This window comes from Terrapene carolina, unplaced genomic scaffold (assembly GCF_002925995.2).
Source record: "Terrapene carolina triunguis isolate 2854851 unplaced genomic scaffold, T_m_triunguis-2.0 Scaffold84, whole genome shotgun sequence".
Lineage (NCBI taxonomy): Eukaryota > Metazoa > Chordata > Testudines > Emydidae > Terrapene > Terrapene triunguis.
Window position 1 is genome coordinate 18337965 of NW_020664435.1, and position 24627 is coordinate 18362591.

The 24627-nt window shown below is 39.8% G+C and overlaps 1 protein-coding gene across 1 annotated transcript in view; it reads right to left on the reverse strand.

Moving 5' to 3' along the window:
• Window positions 1–24627, reverse strand: part of DNAH11 (dynein axonemal heavy chain 11) — a 278248-nt gene that overhangs the window by 188228 nt on the left and 65393 nt on the right. Inside the window, exons 16-28 of the mRNA XM_026649417.2 lie at window positions 23721–23975; window positions 22617–22786; window positions 21887–22109; window positions 16101–16217; window positions 15923–16009; window positions 15041–15199; window positions 13402–13485; window positions 11003–11161; window positions 7703–7825; window positions 7285–7407; window positions 6639–6863; window positions 5107–5198; window positions 2768–2894 (exon numbers count right to left, since the gene is read on the reverse strand). Of these exons, the coding sequence (XP_026505202.1) occupies window positions 2768–2894; window positions 5107–5198; window positions 6639–6863; window positions 7285–7407; window positions 7703–7825; window positions 11003–11161; window positions 13402–13485; window positions 15041–15199; window positions 15923–16009; window positions 16101–16217; window positions 21887–22109; window positions 22617–22786; window positions 23721–23975 (1944 nt within the window). The remainder of the gene's footprint in view (window positions 1–2767; window positions 2895–5106; window positions 5199–6638; window positions 6864–7284; window positions 7408–7702; window positions 7826–11002; window positions 11162–13401; window positions 13486–15040; window positions 15200–15922; window positions 16010–16100; window positions 16218–21886; window positions 22110–22616; window positions 22787–23720; window positions 23976–24627) is intronic.

Sequence of the window (24627 nt, forward strand, 5' to 3'; positions counted from 1 at the left end):
TTGCATACAAGCCTGATTCTACAGGCCTTCAACACACAGAACTTGCATTGATCTTAGCAGGAGTTGGACACTGACAGCAGCACTGGACCAGCATTTTGGTCTTAGGTCTTAAAGATAATCAAGAAATAAAGGCCAAATTCTCCATAACATTGTGGAAGCCCTGAGGTTACACTGGGAGCTAACTTCGGTAGACGCCACACAGGTGCAGAGCTCTGCCCACAAAGACCTGAATGCAAGTTCAGGATCCTAGGGTATACGGCCTATATTTGAATGCTTTGCTTAAGAGACATCCCGTGCTCATGGGGAAAATCCCAGCCTGACAGCCAGGGAGACTGAAGTTCACTGTCCACAGAATAAATGTGGGGTGAGAAGTAGTAGAGCAAAAACTTCCTCATTGCCCTGCCCGTATGCCACAAGCCTGACAAGAAGGGCCCACCTCTAGCATGAGTGGGCAATTCAGTGGCCTTGGTCTCTCTACTGGAGTGTGCAGTTTTAAGGATGAAACAGGTCCCTAAGATTTAGGGTATGTCTATACTACCCGCCGGATCGGCAGGCAGCGATTGATCCAGCGGGGGTTGATTTATCGCGTCTAGTCTAGACGCGATAAATCGATCGCCGAGTGCTCTCCCGTCGACTCCTGTACTCCACTGCCGCGAGAGGCACAGGAGGAGTCGACAGGGGAGCAGCAGCAGTCAACTCACCGCCGTGAAGACACCACGGTAAGTCGATCCAAGTACGTCGACTTCAGCTACGTTATTCACGTAGCTGAAGTTGCGTAACTTAGATGGATCCCCCGCCCTAGTGTAGACCAGGCCTTAGTTATGTAAGGAAGCTATGAGAATTTAAAAAGATCATTATTTGAGCCTCATGAGTCCTTTATTCTTTGGTAAAGTATTATTCCTTGCTTTAGGCATCACATCCCTTCTAAATACACTCCACCTAAGGCACAGAAATAATTCTGATACCCTGAGAATTAATGGCTGCAGCAGGAGTAGTCACTACTGGGATATCATCTGGCTTGAAGATAAGGTGATGTAAAGCTTCTGAATAACATTCAAGTGCAGATGCTTCAATATAAATGAGCCTTTAGCTGTCACACAACCTGGCAGATTATTGTTTGAGGGGAGCAAACAGAGTCATGGTTACAAAAACATTCCAAGTACAATAGTCAGAAGCTCAATCAGTGACAATATAACAAACACCATAGACCTTTCAGCACTACTTGTCATTGTTACAAGTAGCATGCCTGAGATTTGATCTCTAACAAATGCTGGGCCACAGGCAGGATGGACTTGATGATCTCATAGGTCTTTTCCATCTTTGACTTTCTACGAGATATTACAGATGGCATGTGCAAAATATTTCCTGTAAGAGAAGGCACAGCACTTGCAACACTTCCTCCCTTAAAGATTGTTTCATTTCTCCCTGGGTGATGCTGTCTAGCACATTGCCAGCTCAGGCTAGAGCAATAGGGTGTATGTAAATATCAAAGAAATGCTAAAAGGTCATTGTGTGTTCAAGCCAATTCATTTGCTAGAATAGATCAAAAGGAGATGTTGATTGTATTGTTTTTGCCTATCTGTATTCTGTTGTCTGCTATCACATTACATGTAGTTATATTAAAGTATACCCTGTAATCAGGTAATCCTAGATCAAAGGTGCATTAGTATTAGGATGAGAATTTACTTAAATGTGTAAAACTTCATGAAAACTAATGAAAGATTGTTTGGACTGCTGTAAATAAACACACTATGTATGTATCTGTAATTGGATTGCACATCAAACAGAATTGGTGCCTTGGAACAGTAAATGAAGAGGCATGCTAATCTCAAAGCATGGGCCAATGTGTTCAACAATGGGAAATCCACAGACCCATTCTGTGTTTAGTCAACAAAGGAAAAACCCATGCTGTGATGGAGACACTAGCCAGATTGCTTTCTGGGGAAGGCAGCTATATGAGTGATCCTGTATCTCTGGACTGATGGATTCTGACAGGGTGGAATACTGAGTGATTGGACAGAGATCCCTAGAGCTATTCTATAGGTAACTCTGAGAGACTTATGAAAAACTAGCAGATTCCAATATAATAGCAGAGATTTAGTACTTACAAACTTTGACTCACTTGTTAATGTATTTTACCTGCTTTAACCTCTCAATAACTCATTTCTTTTTCCTAGCTAATAAAACTAAAGTTAGTTTACTAGAGAAACTGGCTGTCCGCATTATCTTAGGTGTGAGATCGAGAGTATCCATTGACCTGGGGTAAGTGACCGACCCTTTGGGGTTGGGAGTAACTTAATAGAAGGTGATTTTTGGTTTTAATAACCCTTCATCACAAAGTCCAGTTTGTCTGGGTAGTAAAGAGAGGCTGGAGAGCCTAAGGGGACTGTCTGTGGCTCCACAGTGAGACTAATATAGTAATCCAGAGCACACATTTGTTACTGGCTTAGTGAAATCTAATGATAGAATATTCCACCAGTTTGAGGTGTCTTCCCTCTTTTCTGACAGTCTGACCTAAGATTGGCACTTTCAGTTGTAGGCCAGCCCAGAAAACGTGACACCCTGTTTAAGAACTTACAATTTTTCCCCACAAAAAACAAACAAAGAAACAAGCAGGGACTGTATTATTTACAAATATTTATGTTTTGTTTACAGTGAAATCATACTTTAAAGGAGCATGGAGCCATATATTATCACTTCACAATTAATACTGAGAATGTTTTTCTTTGGACATAATGAAATTGCAAAAATGTGCAGGCAATATTACCTGTCTTGGCTGTGTTCCTTTTGAGAGAATGTCAAGTAAATCAGCTGAAGAAACAAAATAGAACCGAGGAAAAGCTAAGCGCTTGGTTTCTAAATACGCCGCAAGAGCTTTTTCACAAAGAGAAAGCCTGAAAATAAAAAGAAAATGTTACTTACATTTACATTTCAGAATTATATGACAAAGGGAAATTTCCTTTTAAGAAGTTGCAAAATAAGAATTAAGTTGTGGGTATTTAAAAGTGGATAGCTTAGGTGGTATAACCAACAATGAGCCTTAAGAAGCCATTGTAGAAGCACTCCAAAGACTTCTCAGTGGGGAATGGGGTGGGAGAGAGGTCATTTGCAGAAAAGAAACTAGATAATACATTTTCTATATTGATTCAGGAGCAGTTAGTAGAGAAACAGAGATAAGCTGGGAATAATAGGATTTCCTCTTATTTTTTTAGGTTAAGTATGGTGAAACGGTTCAGGGAACACCCTCCTAATGAAGGATACTTCGACCAAGGAATGAAAGCCAAATCTGAAGTGCTTTATAAAAGTGACAATTGATGATCAGGTGGCAGCTTTACAGATTTCCCTCCATGGAAATTCTCAGACATTATGCTGCCTGACTGAACCAGGACATGCTCCTTTTTCAGGTGATCCTGGAAGTCCAGAAGAGTCAAGCTGCATGGAGGCAGGTACCAGCAAAGACCACGAGGGCACACGGTTTTGGGTAAGTGGATGTCTCTTTCCAGCTTACTCCCCTAAAGGGTCCAGCTTGAAGGAGTACAGGGTGGGGACAGACACCCTACTGTTGACCAGGGAGGTGGAAATTTTGGGTGGAGGTGGTCTGTTAACCTCAACCAGCAGCTAAATCCAGGGAAAAGGAAGTGGCTGCTACTCTGAAGATGTACTACAATGTTCTCTTTTCTTATAATGTGAGGAGTGGCATATGTTGCCACTCACAGGGGCAGCGAGGCTCTGGACAGCTGTTCAAGTCTCAGGCTGCTTTGAAAAAAACAAACAAACAAAAAAAAACCAACCTTGCTTAGGCCAGTGGTTCTCAAATCAGTAGTCTGTGGCCCATTAGGGGGCCATGAGCAGGTTTCAAGGGGGCTGCCAAGCATGGCAGGCATTAAATTCTCTAGGGCCCAGGGCAGAAAGCCAAAGTCCCACCACAAGGGACTGCAGCCCAGGACCCTGAGCTCCACCACCCAAGGTGGAAGCTGAAGCCTGAGCAACTTAGCTTTGCGGTGTCCCCTGTGATGTGGGGCCCGAGCAACTGCCCTGCTTCCTACCCCTTAATGTCAGCCCTGGCTTTTATATGCAGAAAAACAGTTGTGACTGACGTGGAGTTTTTATTGCATGTTGGAGGTAGGGAGGGCTCAGAAAGAAAAAGGTTGAGAACCCCTGGTTTAGGCTATGCAGAAAAAGCAGCCCACGTCTCCCACTGGCTTGTTATCAGTGCTAGCTGCAACAGTACCACCAGACCAGCAGCTAATCATTTTAGCTTCCCAAAATGCATCCCTATAATCAAAGCAAGCTTTCACTGCTCCCCCCAGACATACCTAGTGCCATGCTCCAGGAGGCTCTATGGTGGATACTGTCCACTATCTCTGACCCTAAGCATTATCACACACACACACACACACACACAGAGAAAGAGAGCAAAAAAAATGTAAAATAAAAAAAAAAATCTCCCAGCCCCTCAGATCCAACCAGAAAGAGATGGGTGGGGAGAAATTTGATCCAAAATTAAACTATTTAAAAACCAAATTGACAAAAAAATTGGTAAGTTTATATTATCTAACCATCAATATTTAAAAAGTGCCTCAAATGGTAAGCTCTCTTTTTAAAGTGTCAATGTCACCTGATGATGGGAAGAAACTATATATAAAGTATCAGCCACATAGCATAAGGAAGTGATTGGGATCTAAAGTAAGGGCTAGTCTACACTAAAAGCGCTACATCAGCACAGCTGCAACGATACAGCTGCTTCGCTGTAGCATTTCTGGTGAAGATGCTCTAAGCCAACAGGAGAGTGCTCTCCCATCAGCATAATTAATCCACCTCCATGAAAGGCGGAAACTCTGTCATCAGGAGAGCGTCTCCTACAGTCAAAGCACTAGTTTGGACAGCGCTTAGGTCCCTGTAACTTGCATCGCTCATGGGGGTGGCTTTTTCACATCCCATAGCAAGGTAAGTTATATCGACTTAAGCCCTAAGTCTTCAAAAACAGTATGTTGTTGTCAACCTGCACAAAAGAGCAAACACACAGGCCAGCCTCCCAGCACTCCTTTACTGATTGTTCCTGACCTACACGTTTGAACATATTCAAAATTATAGCTTCAATTTTACCTGTGTTGCAGACTTTCAAGTTTTTCATATAGATTTGGTTTGGTTGTTGCTTCTAGCACATTTTTTGTATTTGCTGTCTCAATCATTAATTCCTGTGCAAAAGTGAAGAGGTGTTAATTATAACATCTAAAATTCAAACCAAGATATTCCTTTTCATACCATTTGCTAAAATGAGTGTGCAAGAGTTGGAGTGAATGGTACTAATTAGTTTATTTCTGGTTCCATTTTTTAATGGAAAAATAATAAGGAAAAGCCCACTATTTATTTCATTTTATAGCCTTTTAAATTGAAGGTAAAAGCATTAAATAAATGTAGAAATACACTACAAGTCAATTGTGCCCGTGGAAAGAAACTTCTGCTGCACTTTCATGATCACTTTCATGTGATCCCTTCTAACAAAAAGAGTGACAAACAGTAGCAGAGAAGTATTAACTCCCATTATATTTCTTTGCTTGGACTGAAATATAAACGACCTGATTCTCCAGTGCCTTGGATCTTATGTGGTCATTCACACCTATGCAAAAAGGCTGAGAAGTGAGCATAAAATTCTACAAAATCAGAATGGCAGTGTTTTACAACTCCTTTGCACTGGCCTAAATGACTACACGAGATCCAGGGCTACAGAGATTCAAGCCCAAAAGATTCCGATTTCAGTTAAATCAAGATGCCTCCATGAGATGAAAAAACAAATTCTAAAGGTCTTTTCCCACTACAACCAGGACTGAACTACTGGAAATATTTGAGATCATCCCCATACTATGGACTGGATTGTGTCCCTGCCTATATAAACATAAGATGGAGAAAACTCGTCACACCTTAGGTCTGGGTTTATAGGGAGAAACAGGTGCTGTATATCTGCTCTATTCCCACACCCAAACCAGTGGATGGGATAGGGCAGAGAGGGTCAGAGGTTGGGTGGAACATTAATTTCTTCCTCCATGTTTAAACATGTGGGTATTAATCTGATAAGGACCAGAAGCAGATCACTTCCCCCTAAAGCAGGGTGGAAGTCTATCTGAGACCTGGCCTGCATTCAAAATGTATACCAGCATAGCTATGTTGGTCAGGGGTGTGAAAAAGATTACCCCTCGCATCATCAACAGAGCTTATGCTGACAAAACCCCAAGTGTGGCTCCAGCTATCCTGACTGAAGAAGGCTCCTGTCAGCCTAGCTACTGTTGTTCAGGGAGGTAGTGTTCTTATGTGGGACAGAACTCCCCCTTCTGTATGCTTCATCTACACAAAGGGGCTATTTTGGCATAGAAGTTGTAGTGTAGACATAGCCTGAATCATGATTCTTCTCCCCTGTGCTGACCTGGTGTGCTGCTCCTTACAACAGTGCAAAAAACCTTTATGCTGTTTGGTTTTCTTCTTATTCATTATTAATGAAGTCTAATTATCCACACTGTATAATTAAAATACCAATAATATTTTAAAACGTGTATTTAAGATAATGGACAATCTACTTTTCCTAAAAGAAGAAGACAAGAGGAACCATTTCACTACATTACGATAAATTATGTCTTACTAACTTTGAAGTCTGCATCAACTCCATCAAATCTTTTAGCGTCTTCAGGCAACTGGGTTCTGATATCATCAGAGCCAATGAAGATGCTTTCTAGATGAGACCATGTGCGTTGAACTTCCATCCAAATGAAAATAACTGAGTCTGCCACATTCAATGTCCTTTGCCAACTTGTGACTTGTTCAATGAAATATGCTACATACTTACTTTGCAGAATTGTTTGCAACTGAACCTAGAAAAAACAAAAGGAGAGCAGCAAAAAAGTGGTAATCAAAATAACTCATCAAGCACAGGAGCCATAGCTAAGAAAACTTTTACAAATTCTCTTGCAACTTATTATTATTGTATATCAGAGCAAAAGACATTATCTAGCCTTGCAAATGGACAACATATTATTAAATGATTTCAAAGAAACTAGGAAAATATAAGACCAAGGAGCTGTAATTTTGCTAACTCCTACACAGAGACAGGAATTTTCCTTAAGATATATATAGTTAAACAGCATACATATAATTTTATAGACTAACATCTGGGGAAAATAGGATTCACTGTAAATAAAAATTATAGAAAAAGTTGTGAGTTTAAACTATTAAAAATGCATCAGGAATAATGAGTATACATGTACTGGTAATATTAATATACCAAAGTCTTACCTGATTGTTCTCTAAAGTTTCAAAAAGCTGTTCATCAGATTTTAATAATGGAGTTCTGGTTCTGTAATGCTCTTCATAGCAGAACTCCATGGAAGCCCATGTTTGGCTGATCTCTATAAGAATCTAGTTAAAAACAGTAACAGTAAAACTTTTATATATTTAAGTTTGATGCCTCAGGTTGCAAAATAAAATGGTTATATTTCAAAAAGCAGTATTTGTGAATACCCCACATGCAAAGCAATTAAACACTTTCATCTACTGCCACTGATCACATATCACATTCCAACTAGGTTACATGAAACTATTTGTGTCAGCCATAAATTTCTTTATGGCTAAGTTTTGTCCAGGTTCATGAGTAAATTAATATGAAGGATTGTCATGCCGAAGTATAACAGAAAGAGAAATGGGATTGACCCACCTTCTCAGTGCCCAGCTCTTTCACTGCTTTGTCAACAGTGCTTCGGACTTCATCTTCCACCTTATGCAGCTGTAGTCCCAGCAAGTCTGCTAAGGTTGTGCCTTCAGTTATTGAAAATCTGACCTGTAAAATAAACAAAATCTTTGTACAAAATATGCCTTGTAATGTATCATTTGAAAACTAATACCTTGCTGGTCAATATCATGATGAAATGTGTGTAGCAACATTATATGTAAAATTATGAACATAAGCTGAAATCATGACTGAAGTGTGTTTACCAGACAAGTCTGGGAAGTGGATAAACATGTTTCTCAAAGACAAAGGACAAGCTGACGCATCCAGCCAGGTGCCAAAGCTGTTGGGCCATCACCTTCAAGTGGCCATTCTTTGGCAAGGAAGGGAGGCCAGAGCAAAGAAATCTGCATCTTAGCAAACAACAGCATGGAATCTTTTTCACCACCTTTGTCTCCATCCTTACAGTGGGAATTAACTTTATCTAGGGGTAACCTTCAGGAAAATGTATCGTCAAAAGGAGAAAGAACTATAAGAGTGAGGGGCAAAACACCCCAAGTTCTCTCTCCCTATCCATCTCTCACTCTTGCACCTAAGACGATAAAAGAAACAAGCCTGTGGGAGCAGATCATGGCCTGAGAATTTGGTCAGCAATGTTACCGGAAACGTGGTAAGAGATTTCAACTTGAGCCAAGTCTAGTTTGTTAAGTTTACTAGGAAGCATTTTATCTTCCCCTCTCTTGTAACCATTTCTGATTTTAATGCCTTATACTTGTACTCACTTAAAACCTATCTCCTTGTAGCTAAATGAACTTGTTTTATTCTTTAACCAAAACTAATCTAGTGTTGTGAACTGTGTGAGTAACTCCATTTTGGGTAGCAAACTGTTGTATATTGATTCCCTTAGAGGAGCAACAAATTTAATATACTGGACTGCCCAGGAGAGGGCTGGACAGTGCAGAAAAACATGTTTTGGGGGGAAATCGTGGGATTGTATTGAGGTCACTCTGCAAGTGGTAATCAAGACTAGTGGAAACCAGTGCGTGACTGACATGTGGCTGCCAGGCTGCAGCTATGCACAGACACTCAGGTGTTACCTGCATGCTGGAAGGCTGTCTGTTAGCAGCCCAGGTGGGAGCTACAGCAGCAAAGCCTTGTGAGGCACCATAGTTCGCAGGGTAGGGGTGACACAGCCACTCACAAGTCTAGATTGCACCCTGGAATGTCATAGATACCCACTGTGCTTTTGTATTGCTCCATCAACTGTACTGGAAATAAGATTATCCCATTTGGAGATACCTGTCCAACATGGACACACATTCCCTAGTGGAGTATGGCTGAAGCAGTCCATAGTCTTTTAATGTAAGGAACAGTTTGCTGCCCATAATCTCAAAAACTTCTCCTAATATAGATGTTAGGAAAATTAGAGATCTGTAAAGTCTAAGATTTAAGCCAGGCTTTTATGGTTTGTAAATGTGGTGCAATTCTCAATGTAGTACTATTTCAAGAAGTATAAAGAAACAGCACCTATGTTGAGGTTTCATAAAATCTGATTTAAGTGTCCTCAGGAACCAATATCCTCACACAAGCCACAGCTATAATTCTCTCGTGGCTATTTTTTACCATTGAACTCAGTGCATAGATACTGTTTGAGTGAACTGGCAGGAAACTGAGCAATCCTCAAGTCAATGGTAGTACTTATAGTGCATAGATGCCAGCACATGAGTAAATCTTTTCAGGATTGGAGACAAAAGCTACGTCTACACCGCCCCACAGTTCAGAAGCGTGAATAGCAGTGAGTACCAATGTGCTGCGTTGGAACTCCCCTGTGTGGATGCTGCAGGCATGAACTAAAAGCTTCCCTCATTTGTATTAGTGTAGACAAGACCTAAGAGGCAAAGTCAGACATGTTTGTGCAGCTTCCACTAAAACCAATGGAAGTTGCCTGCTTGCATCAAATACTCTGTAAATTATATTTTCCCTTCCCCATATTATCACCTCTCCTCCTCTTTTGGTAAGTCCATTTTTTTCATGAACTCTAAACCCTCTTTATTTAATATTCCAGTTGTCTTGATTTAGCCAAATCTGTCACCTCAACCAAATCATACTTTGCCCTCATCATCTATGTTTCTAATTCAGAAGTCATGTCATGCATACTCAGAATTAGAGCTGATTGAAAAATTACTCCATTAAAAATTTTCCTCCAAAAACGGCCTCCTATTGAAGTTAAAAAAAATTGTGAAACAAATATTTAAATTTTTCAATTATTTTTGTTTTTCAGTGAAGTTAGAAATAAAAAAAAGTTAGCATCTTTTTTCGGTTTTCTATTTTTTCCTTTTTCAAAAAATTGCTGAAAATTCTATAAAAATTTGGAAAAAAAATCATGACAAATTACAATCCCCAACCCAAAAAGTTGGTCCATTTGAATCCTATGAAACACAAACAATTTTGATTTTTTGTGTGTGAAATTCCTTTTTCAACCAGCTCTATTCCCAAACATTTATGTAAAATGAACAACCCTTTTCCTACACCAGCTTCCCTCTTTTTTGTCTTATCCAGCATCAGCCCCACAATCCACCCTTCTGTTCTTTCAGCCCTTGCTATGAAAAGTTGTGTGTGTCTTCAAAAAAATAAAATAAATAAATTTCACTTGCATCCCTCCCTCTCTCTTGCATTTTTCATTTAATCTGTGGCTCCATCACAACTTTGAAACATTTTATCCACATTACTATTATTTTGTTTTTAACAATAATTATTAGCGGTATTTTAATCCTGCCAGAATGCTCCAGGACACTGTTCCCATACTTATTCTGAGAGTTGGAAAGGCATCTTACGGCACCTCCCATCTTTGTTTTCTGGAGCTTCTCGAATGCAGCACTCAGCTGCTGCTTATTTGTAAATATTTATAACAGCCTCAGTCAGGATTGGACTCCACTGTACTGGACACGGTACACACAGAAAAGAGATCATCCCTTCCCGTAATCAAACCCTCCCTTCAAATCTAGTTGACAAACCTTCTACTTAGAGAGCCAGGTTTGACCTCAGAAGATTGGATTTTTCCTTTTGTTCTAGCACAAACTGTGAAGTCACTTCTCAACACAGAAGGAATCGAGGAATCCAAAACCCTCCTTTCTGCGCCAGCAGGATATGCTCTGACTGATCCCGGAGACCAATCATCTCCTTTTATTCCTTCATTCTTGGCACCACTAGCTTAATTATACACTGGATGCCACCAAGTACCACTATACTGATGGCTTGAGAAAACATTGTTTGTTGTTGGATACTTACACCTGTTGCATTCATGAGTTGGTGCCAGTGTCTCTCTCTTATTGCAGGATTCTGCAATTCTGTTACTGCCCTCAGTGATGTCATTAGGTTCTTCACTGTTAACTCCAGACCTATGTATACATCCCAGGAGCGAATTTCCTTGTCCAATGACCACACTTCCTAGGAAACAGGATAAAAATAATGGTCATGGTTACATGCTACTATCATAGTCACCATTCATCTTCTTGAAAGAGAAAAAAAAAAAAAAATTACCAAAACTACTCATCCTAAGAGGGGGGGGGGGTGGGGGAGGGAATTCTGTGCCAAAAAAAATAAAAATTCTGCAACAAAAAGTTTAAATTCTGTGCACATTTTCAAATTCTGCATATTTTATTTGTCAAAATAACACAATATAATCACATCAGTTTCAATTATTTTTGGTCATTTATTTCAAAATACTTGTCAGCAAGTATGTCTGTAACAATACAGACAACAAAAAAAGATTCAGGAAATGTTTTTAAAATAGATTCCTTGCTAGGCATATTAATACAGAACTCTGAGTAATAATTCATTTAAACTACAATACAGAACCATATTTCCTGCACCCCTCAGAAGCAGTGCAAAGGCTTGGGGGAGTCAGGGGTAATGGAGGAGCTGAGTGAAAGGGAAGTAATTGCTGGGAAGGAGCCTGGGTGTGAACTTGGAGGGTTGTTGGGTATCAGTGGGAAAAGTATGGAACAGGGTTTTTTGGGGGGGCAGGGAGGGATTGTTAGGGAGCTTCTCCCATGCAACTCCTGGCTGACCTCTAGCCTCTCCCCAGGTGTCCCTGCACCCCCATGTGTCCTTGCACCCCCTGTCCACATGCCCTCCACCCCCACTCAGACACCCACTCCCTCCATCCCTATGTGGTCCTGCACCCCCACCCCGCTTATGGCCCTGCACCTCCACTCCCATTCATCCCCAGTCTGCCCTCCCCCACTAGCCCTTATGAGCCCTTGTGTGTGACCCCCACCCCCAGCAGCCCCACGCTTTCTGTCTCCCCATAGCCCCTGTCTCATGAGCTGGCCCGACAGGTGCTGTGAAGAAGGCAGGCTCTTTCTTTTCCCTAGCTGGCCGGGAGCTGCTGCTCTGGTCTATCACCACAGCGCCCTCTGGTGGGAAAAAGGTGGAACTGCAGCAACTTTCCAGCAAAAGCTTTTTTCTGAGCAAAAAAAAAGTTTAAAATATGCGCAGCTCATTAATTATGTGCACATGCAGTGGTGCAGAATTCGCCCGGGAGTATCTTCTGTACATAAGTATGGGGGTCTTAATTATGACAAGATTATGGATGGTTTTAGTTGGGTTATTGGTCCATGTTGTTACTTTTATTGTTTTATTGAAAAGGTTTGTAGATTAACCTAGAGCTCTGGATAAACCAGTTTTAAATAAACTGAAATTAAATAAATGAATATATTTACACAGTGAATATAAAAAGATTCTGATTAAATCAGAACTCTCTCCTTTATTATGGCTCTTATGATCTTGGTCTAATATTTTTATAAGTTAGTTCATTGCATGTAAGAAACTACTTCCACCAGACTGGCATAACTAGGGGGAAATCTTTGGTACATGCAGAGATGTGATGAATGTGACATACATGTAGTGTGTAGCAGTTGTCCGGATTAGAGGGACATTATTTATTTAAAACCATGGTTTAAAATTAAGAGAAATTCACAATGGGCCTGATTCTTCTGTCACTTACACCAATATAAGTCAGGAGTACCTCCACTGAAGTCCAATTAATTTGGTGTAAAACCAGTCTGGGGGGAGATCCATGCCCACAGAGACCTCTCTTTCACTTTTCCCCATGAACCACTGATGTACGAGATGGTCCTGCCAATTCTCCTGGTACCTCAGTTCCTGTTTCTGATCCAATCTCCCCATGTTCTATACAACTATTGCCTTCTCCTTTGTACAACTCCCATCAGGAAACCATTATTAATATTTTAAGGGAAGAAGTTCCATGTTTTCAAAAGATATCCTTCCCTCTACAAGTGAAAGTCTCCAACAGACTTCTCAGTGCTCCTGGACTAGCAAAATCTGTCCAAATACAGAACAAACACCTGCAAATTCCACTGATCTCTGGACTAATGGCTTTCATCTGCAGAAGCCCCCACATAGAGCCCCATCTTCTTTATATTTTCTGACTGCCTCAATTCAGAAAAGTGACAGTGAGATTTTACCATATACACCACAGCATGAGGAACCTAAGCCAGAAGGATAAAAAGGTTTAAAGAAAAAAAAAAAAAAAAGAGTTCCAGAATGTTCAGTTTGGACAAAAGCAACAAATAAACCGAAACATCAGATAGTGGGTGGGGAAAGTGAAAAAGGGGTGGCAGGGAGACAGATAAATTGCAGCAATAGACAGCAATGGAACTTGCCTTGGCAAACCTTCTGAGCTCTGCATCCATCTGTTCCACATTAATCTGTCTCCACTGGGTTTTAGTCCAATCATCAATGTTGCTCTGAAACAGTAAGTACAGATAAAAGTGTCAACAACAGTCAGTGAAAACAAGCTTCTGCTATATAGTAGATAAATGGATATGATAGGTGGTTCTATCATCCAGTGGTAGCCCAAGTTCTTGAAACAGTATCTCTACTTTTCAAGCCTGCACCACCACTGCCATCCCAAACTGTACCAAATAACCCATTGTCTTCAAGGCTAAAACATAAAACAGGAATTAAAGCCATTTCAAGTTTCAGTCTCTGATAATGCCAGTAGAGCCATGTATGTATATACATTTATTATATACACATAGCACTGTATCTACATTTCTAGATATGATAGGATATACACACAGAGAGCCCTGAAATTGCCATGAACACTTACCACACCTGCCAAAAACAAACAAAAAACCCCACACCTATTCACCTATCCTTTACCATGTTAATGGGGAAAGAAAAACAACAGAACACTGACTGTTTGGTTTTAGGAAAAAAATATCCACTTTCTTGGAGTGAGTAGAATTTTACAAGGCTGACGTAACATGAAAGTATCTACTGAATGTAAGTGCTTCACATTTTCCCTCACTGGTTTTCTCTTTAACTTTACAACATAGCCTGTCAGATTTAATGCTGCTTTAATATACAGCATGGATACCACACAAAATACAATATGCAATGTGTTTAGTATAACATAACTCTGCCTTCTTCCTATTTTACTATCCATTGAGATGGCAAACGAAACGTATACCTTTGTGGTTAGGCTACATATCTTTTACTGCATAACTCATTCTGGACATGGTTTAAAATTTCTGCAACCACAGGTGAAATACCAAAAGGAAACAGGGTTGTAGATGAACCCAGCTTCCGGGGTCCCCTGCTAGACTATCAAAGTGTTTAGTATGTGAACTACAGTAACTGTGCTACCGCCACTTTTGTCATTAACACATAGGGTGAAATCCCAGTGCCAATGAAATCCATGGAAATTTTGTTATTGAGTTCAATGGTGCCAGAATTTCACTGCTAGTGTGAAGGGTGCAGAGATCTGAAGGCAGAGCTAAGGCTGTTTTGGTATTTTAAACTCTTTCTTTCCATACTTTGCAATGCATATTTGTTTTAACTCTGCATTTCCTTTACCCTAACATTGAATTTTCTTGCTTTCTGGATTTTTGGTCTGTCTTTTTAAAAAAAAGACCCCAAAACAAAACAAAAACAAAAACTTCTGTAACAATGTTTCTTTTTATTCCTTAGGTAACTGATATGTATTTACAATCTTCCCTTCAGTTTAAAGTTTTGGGTTTGGGTTTTTTGTTTTTGTTTTGCTTTTTAATGCGAGCATTTTGGAAGTAGTTAAAATTGAGAATAGCAATATTTTGATCTTCATACTCTATTTATAAAAAGATGGTATATATATTTTTAAAAATTGAAAACAACAAAAAAGTTCCCACATTTACAACTTAGTTTTATTCTAAAGGAAGTTTAAAAGCTATGAATGCTTCAAGGAACCCTTAAGATAGTGCATTTAGAATAGTTTCCAGAGCTATAATGTGCCTTTAAAAAACAAATAAAACCTCTTACTGTAACATAAATATTAATATCCCACACTTCCTTGAGCAACCGTATTTCTTTGCGACATTGTTTCATTTGTTTGTAATCTGGAACAACCACTTCAAAAAGATTTGCAGATTTCTGCATTTGTAACATTTCTTCTTCCAATGCCTCAAGCTCTCGATTTTCCTTGAAGAGGAAAAGAACACTCATGAATAGAATTATAAAATTGGGACAGGTAAGTTCAGAATGACAGTGAGATCAGTATATCAAAACAAAAGCCTGCAGCAAATATTGTAGAGATGTTACATGTTTCACTTTCAGTCTTTGATATTTCAAAGGACTACAAGGTAGTATACACATTTATATTCCATACGTATATACACAAAAACATAGGGACTACAATGTAGAATTTCACTTAATGTATCATTGTTTTTTTGATTTCTTGTAATAAATACACAAATTTTGCCCCTCTGAACAAGTCACTTTTCTCATTATCAGTATAAAGTTGTTCTGCGAAGTGAGTAAAAATTTAAAAAAAAAACCCTGAAATGGTACTATATATAAAAGCATCAGTGTGATGCACCTTTGTATGCATTTTGTACTATATGGTACAGTATGCTTGCATGTTCCTTCAAAAAGAATACATAGTACAAATTGCATTTAATAGTGCACCACACTAATACTTTTTAATGGAACATGCAAGTACACAGTAAAAATAAAAAACAAATGCAATATGTTTTTGGTAGTGGTTTTAAGAGCTACAGATAGAAATACAGCAGTTAAATCTCAAGCTCTATTGGTTCCATGTCAAATACAAAATGTGCAATTATTCTAATGCATAAACTGAAACTTTAATTTTATACTGAAAGATTTCTAGGAAAATGTGCATTTCTGTGATTTTCCCATTACCTTATCTAGAAGTACATACGGATTTTTTGCATCAAAGCAAAAGGGAGCTTCCACTCTAAATCTTTCTCTGAATTCTATCTGCTTCCCCTGATGAAAAGAAATACAGGCAATAAATTATGTCAATGATCTTATTCTCATCGGAAACATGTTAGAAAACTGAATTCAGAGTTTGGCTTACATCAAATGAAGCACATTTTTTCCTGATCAGTGTGACCTCAGAAGTCTGAAGAGGAGCCACTTCATGCTTTATAGACGCAGCAATTTTTTTGGTGGTATTCCATTTTTCAGGCAATTCCTGTTGAACAATGTAAAATTATCTCATATGAGACCTTTAACATTTCACACAGCAGAATAGATCACTTAGAAACCATCTACACAAACTGTTGATATGACCCCAAATCTATCTAATATTCAGGGAACAATTAACTTTCATTATTATTTCACAACTCAGCTCTTTTGGACAAAGAAATTGCGTAGGACATTTTAATAGTAAGTTACATGTGGCAGGGTTTTTTCCTTGCAGTGGCTTGGTAGGATTGATTTTAATAGCTGCAGCACAATAAGTCACAAACTTTTCTGAAAATACAGAATAACTAAAATGTACTTCACTAGGCCATTCCATGTAGATTTAAGTATAATCACATAAAACCTAATCTATTAGGTACTGGGCACCTCTTGCACAGTGACTGGAGCAGTGAACTCTCATTGTCTCGACATATCAGAGATTCAGAGGCCATTCAGGGGCTATACTATTGTAATAGTGCAGTCAGAATCATAGAATCATAGAATATTAGGATTGGAAGGGACCTCAGGAGGTCATCTAGTCCAACCCCCTGCTCAAAGCAGGACCAATTCCCAACTAAATCATCCCAGCCAGGGCTTTGTCAAGCCTGACCTTAAAAACCTCTAAGGAAGGAGATTCCACCACCTCCCTAGGTAACCCATTCCAGTGCTTCACCACCCTCCTAGTGAAAAAGTTTTTTCTAATATCCAACCTAAACCTCCCCCACTGTAACTTGAGACCATTACTCCTTGTTCTGTCATCAGGTATCACTGAGAACAGTCTAGATCCAGTCTAGTCAGGATTAAGGCCCATTATGCTATACATACACAATCACACACGTGAAATCCCTGCCCTGAAAAATTAATCTAATTTGAAATATGGTGCAACAAATAGATAACAAGAAGCAGTAGATGTGGTATATCTTGACTTTAGTAAGGTTTTTGATGCTGTCTCACATGATGTTCTCATAAACAAACTAGGGAAATACAACCTAGATGGAGCTACTATAAAGGTGGGTGCACAACTGGTTGGAAAAAACCATTCCCAGAGAGTAATTATCAGTGGCTCACAGTCAAGCTGGAAGGGCAGATCAAGTGGGGTCCAACAGGGATCAGTTCCAGGTCCAGTTCTGTTCAATATCTTCATAAATGATTTAGATAATGGCCACTTACAAAGTTTGCGGACGATACCAAGCTGGGAGGGATTACCAGTGTTTTGGATTATAGGATTAAAATTCAAAATGATCTGGACAAACTAGACAAATGGTCTGAAGTAAGTAGGATGAAGTTCAATAAGGACAAATGCAAAAGTACTCCACTTCAAAAGGAACAATCAGTTGCACACATACAAAATGGAAAATGTTTGCCTAGGAAGGAGTATTGTGGAACGGGATCTGGGGGTTGTAGTGGATCATAAGCTAAATACGAGTGAACAGTGTAACGCTATTGCAAAAAAAAAAAGCAAACATTCTGGGATGTATTAGCAGGAGTGTTGTAAGCAAGACATGAGAAGTAATTATTCTGCTCTACTCTACACTGATTAGGCCTCAACTGGAGTATTGTGTCCAGTTCTGGGCACCACATTTCAGGAAAGATGTGGACAAATTGGAAAAAGTCCAAAGAAGATCAATAAAAATGATTAAAGGTCTAGAAAACATGATCTATGAGGAAAGATTGAAAAAAATCGTGTTTGTTTAGTCTGGAGAAGAGAAAACTGAACGGGGACATGATAACAGTTTCTGAGTACATAAAAAGGTTGTTACAAGGAGGAGGGAGAAAAATGGTTCTCTTTAACCTGTGAGGATAGGACAAGAAGCAACGAGCTTAAATTGCAGCAAGGGCAGTTTAGGTTGGACATTAGGAAAAACTTCCTCACTGTCAGGGTGGTTAAGCACTAGAATAAATTGCCTAGGAAGGTTGTGGAATCTCAGTCACTGGAGATTTTAAAGAGCAGGTTAGACAAACACCTGTCAGGGATGATCTAGATAATACTTAGTCCTGCCTGGAGTGCAGGAGACTGGACTACAAGACCTCTCAAGGTCCCTTCCAGTCCTATGATTAAGTAAGCATAAGAAATTATTGGAGAGGAAGAGGATGAAGTTAACAAGAATAAGATCATATGGTTACATATTTTTGCTGTGTGCACAACTTTGATGGTTCTTAGTCATTTGAAAGTTTTTTCCAGAAGTTATATCCATAAAAATCAGCAACCAAGTCAACAGTAGTTGGTTGATGACTTCTAGATATCACAACAAAAGATTTTGAGAAGTTTGATATGGAGGGGTGAGGGGCCGAGGGGGAGGGGAAGAGTATAAAGAAAAGTAATTTCCAGAAATGACTCAGTAAGATAATGCAATGATTTGGTAGTCTAATGAAAACATTGTAACTGTGATGCTGGAATCACTGGGTCAAGCGATTAAGTGTAGCTAAAACTCGTGCATTCAGCTGAAGCAAATAGGGCAATGAACAATTAACTTCTGTAAATGCAATTAAGACAAGATTAAGTTCTTTTAAAATTAATAAGTTAATTTTCAGTTTTTCATGGAAGATCTACCCTTGAGGAAAATATGAGTTCCAGATTGCTAATTTTTCACGTTAGTTTCTTCTAGGCAAGAGCTTCTTAGCAGAACAATGACACATTACCCTTTATAAGAAACACAGGCTATCTGTAGTTTGGCAGCCAGATCAAAGTGGAAAAGATAAATTTGCTACATTTCTGGGGAGGTGGGAAACCCCACTCCAAAAAACAAGGACAGTGCTATGAAAGCTGGTCCTGGCCCTCTCATTGGTGGGAGGGAAATGAGCAAACAGGAGGTAGGCAGAGAAATGGCAGGCTCAACTTCCTGTGGCAAGCTCTCCTGGGAAGAAGATACAGCACACAGTGACATGAGCACCAATTGGCTATGGTAATAGCAGCAGGGACACAGCCAGCAGCGAATCAGCTCTGGGCTCAAGGACAAACCCAAGGCAGCCTAAGCATGTGGTTCTTCAAGCCTGCATTGCACTGCATGTAGGAATCAGACAGAGCTCAAAGGGAATGAGATGCTTCACTCGGTGACTGAGAGGCTGAAGCTGGCACAAAAGCTGGATAAGATATGGCAGCAGCTGGCAGCAGTTTTGTTTGTGCTGGGAGAGAGAGGGACAGATGAAAGCTGCTATAAAAAAGATCACACAGAAAGCTGCCTAGCCTCAGCAAGGAAGTGAAGGTAACCTTTGTCTGGGACTGACACATATACTCCTGGGGGAATTCTGCACCAAAAAATTAAAAATTCTGCACACAATATAAAATTCTGCAAAATTCTGCATATTTTATTTGTCAAAATAATACAATATAATCACTCTGGTTTCAATTATTTTGGTAATTTATTTAAACTACAATACAATGGATGGAGAATGAGAGTGGGGAACATTGGAGGAAATCCCCAAACCCGCTTGCCTAACAGTAATGTAACTAGGTTTGACCCTTTATTTCTAGTTATTAGTCAACAAATATATGCAGCCATGTGCTCAGTGTTACATCACAGGCAACTGAAGAGCAAGTGAGGGCTGGTGAATCAAAACTCACAATTTATATTGGCTACTGACTATCTCCAGAAAGGTCAGTAGCAAACAGTTCATGGAGCATATTCTGATAGGAAATTTTTTCAGTCCAAAAATGTAGACCAGTTCTAATCATGAAAGCAACATAAGAATTTATAAGGCCGTACTGTCCTTTACATCACTCTGTCAATGTAAAGGAGCCTCAAAACTTTACACCTGTTTTATACTCCTCAGGGAATTCACAAAGAGAATGGGAACAATTCACTAAGCAGGCAGGCTGCTAGATTCTGCTCTGCCTGAGGGGATAGTGCCTGTCCCACGCCTACCTCCCCAGTAACACCCCAAAGCCCTGCCTCTCCATACCAAGCCTGCTGCAATAGCGAGTGACAGGGACAGAGTGTGTCCCTCTCTCTCTCTCTCTCTCACACACACACACCTAACTGCACAGCCCCCCAATCTCGGGCAGTGATTTACATCTCTATTGGCTGCTCCAGGTGCCCGAACTAACCTGCCTGTGTTGCCAGGGAGGGGCATGTGACCGTTCTGATGGGGAAGCAAAGAAATCTACAGAGGACATGAATTCTGTGCACATGCTGTGATGCAGAATTCCCCCAGGAATAGACACAGAGACATTGCTGATAAAGTTGACTGTTTGTTACTGATAAGTGTTTGGAATGCTTTCTAGATGAATTTCTGACTCCCCAATAGGCAGACAGAGGGGGTACGCACCCTAAGATGAGTCATGGGTGCTAAGAACTTACTAGTAACAAAGAGGTCCCCCTACTGCATTTCATAAATGCAAGTAAAAATACATGTGACAAGCCAAATGGAGTTTTGGAAAACAGGATGTGTATTGCCTATCTATTAGCTGCTGATCTCACTATAAACCGCTACAAAAGTAACTTCTCATTCCAAAAGAAGTTCACATGTTGTTCCAGACCATTTTAGAACTCAGAATTTTGTGCATGAAATGCTGTTTTTGTACTGAGATAGGAAATTTAAAATATTTTATGCAAATTCCTTTGTCTCAACCCCCCCACCCCCAAGAGAAATTTCAAATTTAAATTTCAAAGTTTTCTAGACAAGACTGAGATGTTGGTAGGAAGAGGGAAGCTCTTTGGAAAACTTGCCCTCAATAATAGGAATATTATAGCGAAGGCATCTGCCCTAGTTTGCAGTCTTGGAGTCTTTTCATACTCCTCAATGCTATTGAATGCCCAAATTAACATGGTGTCAAAAAGCACCAATTTCCATCAGCAATTGACCAGAAGATTGCACCTCATTCTATCAGCCTCAGACCTTGGTACAGTGACCCATGCATATATAACCCTTTTTTTTAATTATATGGAGATATCCTATCTCATAGAACTGGAAGAGACCTTGAAAGGTCATTGAGTCCAGTTCCCTGCCTTCACAGCAGGACCAAGTACTATTCCTAACAGATTTTTGCCTCAGATCCCTAAATGGCCCCCTCAAGGATTGAACTCACAACCATGGGTTTAGCAGGCCAATGCTCAAACCACTGAGCTATCCCTTCCACACTTGAAGCTTGATTGTCTTTGAAGCCACACAACCTGAAAAAGTTCCAAATGGTACAAAATGCAATAGCCTATTTATCAACACTGACCATTATGAGCTCATCACTCCACTGACTCCTCATAGAATCCACAGTTCAGTGCAAGGTTTCTGTCCTGATATTCCAAGTCTTTCATGGGATTGGCCCTAGCTGCCTGAGAAGCTCCTTCTCCAGCCGTGATCATAATAGCCATATTTCACTGGAACCATGAAAAGCCAGTTACTAGGGAGTGGCTTCCAAGTGCAGGAGACAGAACTTTCACAGGAGCTGGACCTAGTCTTTGGAACTCTCAGTCTGAGGTGGCAAAAATGGACTATGGTCCTCACTCTGTTCAGAACTAATTGCAAAAAGTTCTCTGACTTGGTTTTCCCCTCAATAAGTTCTTCACACGCAAAGAAAACAAATAATTTAAAATTTTAATAAGAGCTACTTTTCCTATGGCTGGGAAGAAAGTGACTGCAATTATAAATTTCTACATGATTGTGAAATGCTCAGATAGAATGGTGGGGGGGCCATATACATACATAAGTACAGAGTATTCTTTTTTATTTTTAATCCTACAATACCTCTAACTGGACATAAACTTGGTCTGACAACTTCTGTCCATAGCTTTCCAACAGTGTAATAGTCTCTTTTAGAGGTTCAAAGAGCTCATCAGTAGATGTCTGTCTGTCTCTCACAGCCAGGAGATGCCCCATGATTTCTACTAGTCGATTATCATCTCCTTCATTCACTTCTTTTTGGAGTCCAGTATCTGTCACTTTTATGAACTCTTCTAGGTCAGTCAGACTATCAAAGAGAAGAAAATAAGATTTCAACTCTGAAAACCTTTTTTTAAATGAATGTGATCCAATGTACAAGCTTTAAAATTAATTTCCATTATGATTACTTACCTTTTGCATTCAGAGTATCCTAAAACAGTTTTGGCCTGACTTTAAAAGGTGCTGAGCTCCTGCAGCTTAGATTGACAGCAATGAGATTTGCCAGTGCTCAGCAGTTTTGAAAGTCAGGTCATTTACACCTAATTAAAAAAACACTGTTAAAAGTCTATCCCATTAGACACAAATATTTTAACACACCCAGCTTTAAGATTGCACATTAGCTGCACTAGCACAAATTCTGCCTGGATGTACAGCCTGTCACACAAGTTTAAGGTAATAGGGTTGCACAGAGTGTAAATCGGAGCAAAATTCAGCTCACTGAAGCATTACATTATTTAATAGATATTAATGACTTAAGAAGAAAATAGCAAGTTAGAATTATTCTGAAAAAAAAAAAAATAGGATGCATTTTTACCTGCCAATGACAAATCTCAAAAGATGTTCTTTGAACATCCAGCTCCATTTCTTAATAATGTTTAACAAACTCATTTTGAAAGGTTTCATATCCACCTTAAACCAGCTTTCAAATGTTCTGAAGTCTTCAAACTTGCTCATCTGAATGTAAAGATTCTCATAGATGTCAATCTACAGCAGATAAAAGATTATATTACATACACAAACATATCATCAAATAATTACAACCCATACTTGATGGGGACCACATCCTGAAAAAAAAAAACTTTTCAAAACTCCCTCTTTTGGCCTTCAAACAACCCCCCAACCTCACCAAACTCATGATCAGGAGCAAGCTCCCCACAGACCAGGACACACCAACTTAGAGCAGCACTAGGTGCTTCCTGCCAGAACAACCGATGCAAAACTTGCAGACATATCTCCACTGCTACAATGATCAACACCCCCCCCCAAACACATCTTTCAAGATCCACATGTCCTACATGTGCCTACAACATATAGTATACCTCATCCTGTGCATCAAATGCTCCAATAACTACTATGTGGGTGAAGCCAGACAATCACTACACTCTCGAATGAACTCACACAGAAAAATGATAAAGCCAAAAACACCATATCAATTGTAGGCGAACACTTTTCACAAAACAATCACTCCACATCTGGTCTTTCAATACTCATCCTCAAAGGAAACCTGCACAATAAAAGGTGAGCCTGGGAACTTAAATTGATAATGCTGCCAGACACTAAAAATTATGAACTCAGAGACACTGGTTTTAAACTCACTACAACAATTTGTAACACACCACTGCCTGCTAACCCTTAGCAGCCCACTTCAAAACTCTTTCGCAGAGCAATCTAACCCTTATTGCCCACTCCATTTCAAGTGGCCTCTTACAACATGCCTTACCCCTTATGCTTCATCTGTCCCAACTTGTATTTAGCTCAGACATGGATATCCTTCCCCAAACCTGAAAAACGCTGTATAGCTCAGAAGCCTGTCCCTTCCCCAACAGACATTGGTCCAATAAAAGATATTACCTCACCTACCTTGTCTCACTCAAATATAAAGTAAGTTAAAGCTGCAAATGAATATCTGCTTGCTTGCCTGTTCTTTAAACTGCTCAGTAGTAGGCGGCTGTTCAGGCACTCCCTCATCGGCATGAGCTTCTATCTCTTCAGAAGTTAAAACATGACCATACAGCAGAAACTGCTTCATAAACTCAGCCCTGTCATCTACCCAGAGATAAGCGTAGGTGTCCAGAGAATTTCTGTAGTCCAGGGCTTTCCTGATTACATCTGCCACTCTGTCCATAATCTCCTGCCTGATCTCAGATAGATCTAACATGTTGTCCATATCGCTCTAGGCATGAAAAGAGAAGTAGTTATTTTACAGCTGTAAACCAACTATATTAAGTATTGTGTTAATATTAATACATAAATCATTAGCTAGTTTACACTTGCTATATGACTGCAAAACTCAGGAATCCCCATCACCACTGCCACCAAAAACTGCAAAGCTACATCTGTCAGGGATTGTTTAAGTATAGTTGGTCCAGCCTTAGTGCAAGGGCTGGATTAGATAACCGTTTGAGGAGCCTTCCAGCCCTACATTTCAATGATTCCATAAACAAACAATCTGGGCAGCTCTCTATATTTCTGGATACTATGCCATATACAGAACTGAAAAAAAACAGTTATTTCAAAAGAGGAATGGAGATCTTCAGCAAGTTAGTTGAGGCTGAACATCTCAGGGAATTAATAGAATTCAATTCTCCAGGTAGAGGATGTTGCCCTCCTCATCTCCACAACTGATTAAGCTTTGGTTAAAGAAAAGGTCACTTTGTGGACCTTCCCTGGACCTTTACATAGTTACTCGGGTACTGAATTGCTGGGTAGCAGTCGTGACCTGAGCGCTGCCTTTGGGCCCAGCTTTGAGGCTTGTGGTCCCTCCCTCACAATGATGCATTAATTGTGGAGCTCAAATATTTTGCAATCCGCATTTATTTTAAATT